General features: G+C 43.3%; 1 protein-coding gene across 1 annotated transcript; it reads right to left on the reverse strand.

Moving 5' to 3' along the window:
• Nucleotides 3,846-4,708, reverse strand: LOC8055777. Its single transcript, XM_002462273.2, has one exon. It carries the CDS (start codon nucleotides 4,561-4,563, stop codon nucleotides 4,033-4,035), a length of 531 nt encoding a protein of 176 aa, XP_002462318.2. The 5' UTR covers nucleotides 4,564-4,708; the 3' UTR covers nucleotides 3,846-4,032.

Raw genomic sequence — 6,148 nt, forward strand, 5'->3', positions numbered from 1 at the left:
GCTGTTATAGTGAAGCCAAGAGGTACAGAGGATATTATAAGACCAAAAAGTTCAGGTGAGGAATACATGCATCATAAAAAACTAGAAGAAACATTTTGACATGCTAAATTGATGTAAATTTGTGACGACTTTTAGTTTGTGATAAGATATTAAGTTGTGCTCTGACATGTGAGGCCATGCACTTGTTAAGTTATGTTGCCTTAATTAAGAGTACTCTTTAACTTTGTTTCATATTCTCTATTTGATGTTGTGCCCAACATGTGAAATCATCTTGGGATGCGGCTAGTGCCCAGGATGAGTCTCTGATCTTGCTATTTGATGTTGGAGGTCGAATTTGGTGTTTCATGTGGCACTATGTACGTACCTAGACTAGGAAAGTATTTTTTTAACACTGGTAGTGTGCAGCATACAAACGCCTCATATTTTGCAGTGTCCAACTGTCTAAAATAAACAATGGAGTGTGTTTGGCACAAAACCACGCTTTTCGTTGTGTCCTAGAGACAAAACAAAACTCCTATTATATGAGCGAAAATTTTGGCTAATTCAATTTGTTGTCGCTCTTTTAGGTTACTAAGGTCAACCACGGAAAGAAAAGCACTAAATCAATAACTACAACACCATCATAGCCTCCCTAAAGTTATAAGCGGATAATTTTTGAGGAGTGGGCTATTCTGTTCATAAGAGACTAAAATGAGGAAAAAGATTCTTTGCCAAGACAGTAGTACTAAGAGAAAATACTGAGAGCTAAATGAGTGACAAGCCAGTCTCATCCCCACCTTTGCCCTCTCCCTCTTTTATAAGAAGGTAGGAGGGGCTGCTTTCATTATTTCTCTTTGTGGGCTTGTATTTTACAAAAGAGCCTCTAGAAGCTACAAATAGAACCTAAATATTATCTTACAAGCCCCCAGCTATGTCACTAGGCCTTGGAAAAACTAATGGGTCCCTATCATATAATACACCCCAATGGTAACCTCTCAACTATTCCATTTTGATTGATGGTACAAGATCCAATAGCTGAATATAACTAAGTGTGGTCCAATTACAACTTAATCCTGACATGTACCTCTCGTCTATATAGAGACAGTCTATGCATGATTTTATCTTTAGCTAGTCTTTGGCTAGTCTTCACTATCAACCTTTGCTCGAGTCTTTGGCTACTCTTTGGTAGCTTGCTCCTTCATATGGGCTTGAACCCTATATACCTTCTTTTCATAAGTAAGCCTTCACTAAAGACATTGATGTTGTCAAAGTAAGCGAAGTAGTCACCCTAGATACCATATTTTCATAATTGAGCCTTTGACAAGGACATTGATGTACTCAAAGTAGGCAAAGTAGTCGATGTAGGCGAGGTAGTTGTAGATGATACAACAGACCTTCAAGCCACTCACGAGCGCTAGACAAAAGCTTTTGTCTTCAGACAGATTGCTTGTCCAATACGCTTCTTGCCAGTCCCTCTTCTTGTTTGGCACTTGTGAGAAATTCTTTCGCATGCTTGAAGTAAATGACGTATGAGTGGTTGATGTCACATATTTCGTAGATGGAGATCCCCCACTCTAGTTGATGGCGAAGGCGAAGTCAAAGATGTCGATGGCAATCCCCCACTACAAAATGTTGGCAAGAGTAATCTTGAAGATGTTGATGGTGATCCCCTGCTCTAAATTGGTGGAGAAGGTGACGTCTAAGGCTAGATGACGAGCCAGCTTGACTCGGCTCGGCTCGTTGTGACTCGTTAGGATAACGATCTAGCTCGGTTCAACTCATTATCTTAACGAGCCAGAAAGCCGGCTCGACTCGTTACGAGCTCGAGCTAGCTCGTTAAGCTCGCGAGATAGGTATAAAAAGTATATAAAATATGATATTTACATTTATCTAAAGCTTAAAAATAATAATACAAAAATAATATATCCAATAGTCTTAAGTTGAACAAAATATTCATATGAGCTAACATATTAACCATTTGTAAAGTGTAAGATATGAAGTAATACAAAACTAGTATAGTTTATGATGACTTTTTCTCTAAAACTGTAGCTTGTTTGGCTCGCGAGCGGTTCGTGAGCTGGCTCGTTATAGCTTTTGAGGTGAGGAGGCTAGAAGTTGTAAAAATGGGCCCCTTGGTGCTTTTAGGTTACTTTGGTGCCGACCCTTAACCTTTGAGGCAATGAGGGCATAGAGTCACGAAATGAGCCCCTCATGATAGTTGATGATGCTGATGTTGATTGCGAAATTAATTATAACAAAGTTTGCAAAACTTAGATTTGCATTTTGCTTCTATTGCATGTAATTTTGGCAACACGAAGTTAACTGAGCTCTATCAAGTCATTATGCTTTTGTTGCTCATATTTTTGGCAAAGCGAAGTTCATGAGCCCTTATCAAATCATTGTCTACTTAGAGATAAACAATGGATGCAAGTGGTGCTCCCCGTTTGCCGACTAGTTTTGATTGTATATGGCCAAATATTGGGGAGCCTTACAATGCTATGGCATCCTCTTCCGCTTGTGCGAAGTGCTTATGCGAGAAAGTAACTGAAGCCAGAACCTATAATACAAGAGAAAATAGACAACAACTTTTTCAAACATTTGACTTGCCCTTTCATAGTTTATGAGCCCTTATCAAATCATTGTCTGATTAGAGATAAAAAATGGATGCAAGTGGTGCTCTCCGTTTGCTGACTAGTTTTGATTTTATATGGCCAATATTGGGGAGCCTTACAATGCTATGACATCCTCTTCGCCTTGTACGAAGTGCTTATGCGAGAAAGTAACTGAAGCCAGAACCTATAATACAAGAGAAAATAGACAACAATTTTTTCAAACATTTGACTTGTCCTTTCGTATTTTCGAAGGTCAAAGTTTTGAGCCCTTAGGCTTTTCGGTTTGCTCTTCCCTCGTGTATTTTAAGAGGGTCAAAGTTTTGAGCCTTTAGGCTTTTCGGTTTGCTCTTCCCTCGTGTATTTTAAGAGGGTCAAAGTTTTAAGCCCTTAGGCTTTTCAGATTGCTTCACCTCACATATTTTAGGAGGGTTAAATACAGTTTTGATCCCTTAGACTTTTTGGTTTGGCATCGTGTATTTTTGGAAGGTTGAAGTTTTTGAGACCTTAGACTTTTTGGTTTGCCTCGCTCTCACGTATTTTGGAGGGTCTAAGTCTTCAGCCTTTAGGGATTTTGGTATGTCTCCCTCACGTATTTTTGAAGAGTTGAAGCTTTGAGCCCTTAGGTTTTTCAGATTTGTGATTTGGAGGTCGTGCGTGGGTCCCGTCGATCAAGTGCGAAATGACATGATTTGAGCGGCAGACCTGCAGGTTAGTGACGTGTAATGCTACTGCAGAAAGGGATAAGCTTATGTACAAAAATGTGTACTGAAGCCCCAGGCACGCAACATGCATGCTGTAATTAGTTGTTGGTGTGCTTATAGCTGCCGAAAAGATACCGTATATAAAATTGGAAGTAAAAGTTTGTAAATAGTTTTGGAAGTAACAGTTCTGAAAAAGCTATGGAAAAAAACTATTGGATATATGACAGTTTTGAAAATAACGTTATAGAACTATCCGATTGGCCTTAGTAGTCACTCTGGTCGTGCGTCCCTTTTCAGTGTCTACGTTTTGGGTCCTTTGTAATTAAGCCTTTCTAACATGGCAACGGATATAATGCAAACTCATCTCTCGTGCAAACTCTAATTTGGACTGCAAGATGTTGATCTAAGGGGACACATGACAGAGGTGGAAGGAGGGATTTATAAAAGTGTGATTAAGAGTGAGCGGTTAAGTACAAAATTACTCAATCTCTCTGCGCTCCTTGAATCAACATCCTATGATCAAGATTAGAGTTTTCATAGTTTGCACGGGAGATGAGTTTGCACTAGATCTGTTGCCTTCTAACATTGCCTCTCCCACTCATGGAACCAAACAGCAACTAAAACACACTACAAATTTACAATCACTGACGAATACGCATAACAATAAAAGTTAAACAGATACGGAGTAGCATATAGCAGCGTACACTCGGTAACAAACATCAACCGAATGAGTTACAGAGTCAGCCAAAACACTGCTCTGATGGCAACGGACCCGGGATGGATCCCTGCTGGAAGAACTGCAGGCCGAAGACAACGGCAATGGCCGCGACGGTGAGGTAGGCAACGCCCTCAGCGGCGCCGAGGAGCCCGTAGGGGCCAGCCGGGAGGCCCGACCCAGTGCGCACCTTGGTGGTGGCCGACCACCCGACTAGGCCCGCCACGACGAGGTAGCTGACGCCCTCCGCCGCGCCGAGGGCGCCACCGGGGCCTGGAGGGAGGCCGCACCCCGTCGTCTTCAGCGTGTAGAGGGACCACGCCACGACCGCGCTCGATGCCAGCCCGGCGGCCCCTGCGGCTAGCTCCACGGTGCTGTTGCCCCCGCTCGGCTCCGCCTTGCAGGTGGTGATGAGGCGCCGCCGCGGGCGAAAGCAGCGGTGGAGTGTGGCGGCGTGGCGGGAGCCGACGACGACCGCGAGGGTCGTGGATGAAGCGGCGGTGGCCGGGATGATGGGGTGGAGGGCCAGAGACGCCATGCTGGATTGGAGTTGCATTGGACCAGGCGACCGAGAGGTTCTGTGAGTGGACCGAAGTCTGGGGCTTATCTTCCCAGTCGCCTGTCTGGATTGGAATATGCGGCTAATGGCCTGCTTTTGTTTTGCCTTGTGCAGTTATGGTCGAAATATAGCTTCATATTCAAACTAGACAATTGTAAACATTCGGTATCAGATGGTTGAATAAAGTTGGATCATGATAGTGCCTTGATGGCTTTGGCCGATGTTTATTTTTTAAAATTAGGGCTAGAAAGACGTCAATTATATTGATAAAGAAGAAGACAAACTAGACAAACAACCGCCTCGGGAGGACGTTATAAAAGGAACCTCAATAACTATGACGACTGTGAAAACTGTCAATAACACCTTACTTACAACACCAACGCAACCACAAGAATACCAGCAACAATAAGAGAGAAGACAACGTCTAAGTTCTAACGGAGAGGCAAAGAAACCTTTGCCAGCAAGTCCTAGTCACTCATTTGCAACGAATAATTCCATCTCGGTGCAGAGCCTGATGCTATGAATTTCATTTTCATCTTTTCTCGCACTTTAGAAAATGCTTCCTCTTTCCTTGATGTGTATATAAAAGCTTTGCGATGCACCACTTTCTTCACATCCCACAACTTGTCAAAAAAATTAGTTGGACTAGGAAAATTGAGCATGGAGTCTGTTGACGGTTCTTAAGTATCAATTTTAATTATCAAATAAACAAGAGAAAGGACCAATATGCAAACAACACCTAGAATTAGGGTTTGATCTGACAGAATTCCACGCGTTTTGTTGTTTATCTGTTTTTGCAGGGGGTTATCAGGAAATAAGGAAGAAAGGCCCACATGTCGGGATTACATAGAGATATTAACGCACCGCGTAATTTTCTACCATCTAGAAGACTCCAGAAGCCACGGGAACGAACGGGAAGGCAATCGGGCCCGGGGGCAGGGCGTCCGCCCTCCCCCCTAGGGCGCCCACCCTGACCTAGAGTCCAATCAGGACTCTCTTCGCGGATCACGCTCCACCGACCTAAAGGATCAAGGATAACCGTTCAATCAATGTCGGTTTGATCCAACGGCCCACGTTCACCTGAGGGGACTATATAAGCAGACCCCCTAGCCCCTGGAGGAGAACAAGTTCATCATAGAGTTGAGAGGAGCCCTCGAAGGAATACCTCTCCTCTAAATAGACTTAGGGCTTAGCATCCAATGTGAGTAGAATTAGTTCGTCTAAGTTCTACTAGATTGAGAGAGATAGAGTGGAGGTGTAGATCGGAGGAAGCCCGGCCTATCGGTGTCTACTCCGAGGTTGTACCTACGGGATCAAGTTCTCCTAACTCGAAGCTTGCTCCTAGGATTCTTCAGTATTTCGACTTCTAAATTCTAGTAAGTTCTTGTTTTCTTGTTCTTTGGTTTATGAGTTTACTTTAATCTCTTCGCGTAGAGTTTAGAGTAATCATCTCTAGCGTAGACGTGGTGTTTGGGCTAGGATACTCATAGATATCCCATGACTAGCTGGACCGTGGTAGTAGCGAGGAACGTGATATTTCCGAGTTACCTTTGCAAACCATATCTCGTTAGCAGGAAGGATA

This window comes from Sorghum bicolor, chromosome 2, assembly GCF_000003195.3.
Source record: "Sorghum bicolor cultivar BTx623 chromosome 2, Sorghum_bicolor_NCBIv3, whole genome shotgun sequence".
Lineage (NCBI taxonomy): Eukaryota > Viridiplantae > Streptophyta > Magnoliopsida > Poales > Poaceae > Sorghum > Sorghum bicolor.

Bases quoted from the DNA above. Each gene is read 5' to 3' on its own strand.
- LOC8055777 (XM_002462273.2), bottom strand. From the start codon at position 4,563: ATGCAACTCCAATCCAGCATGGCGTCTCTGGCCCTCCACCCCATCATC.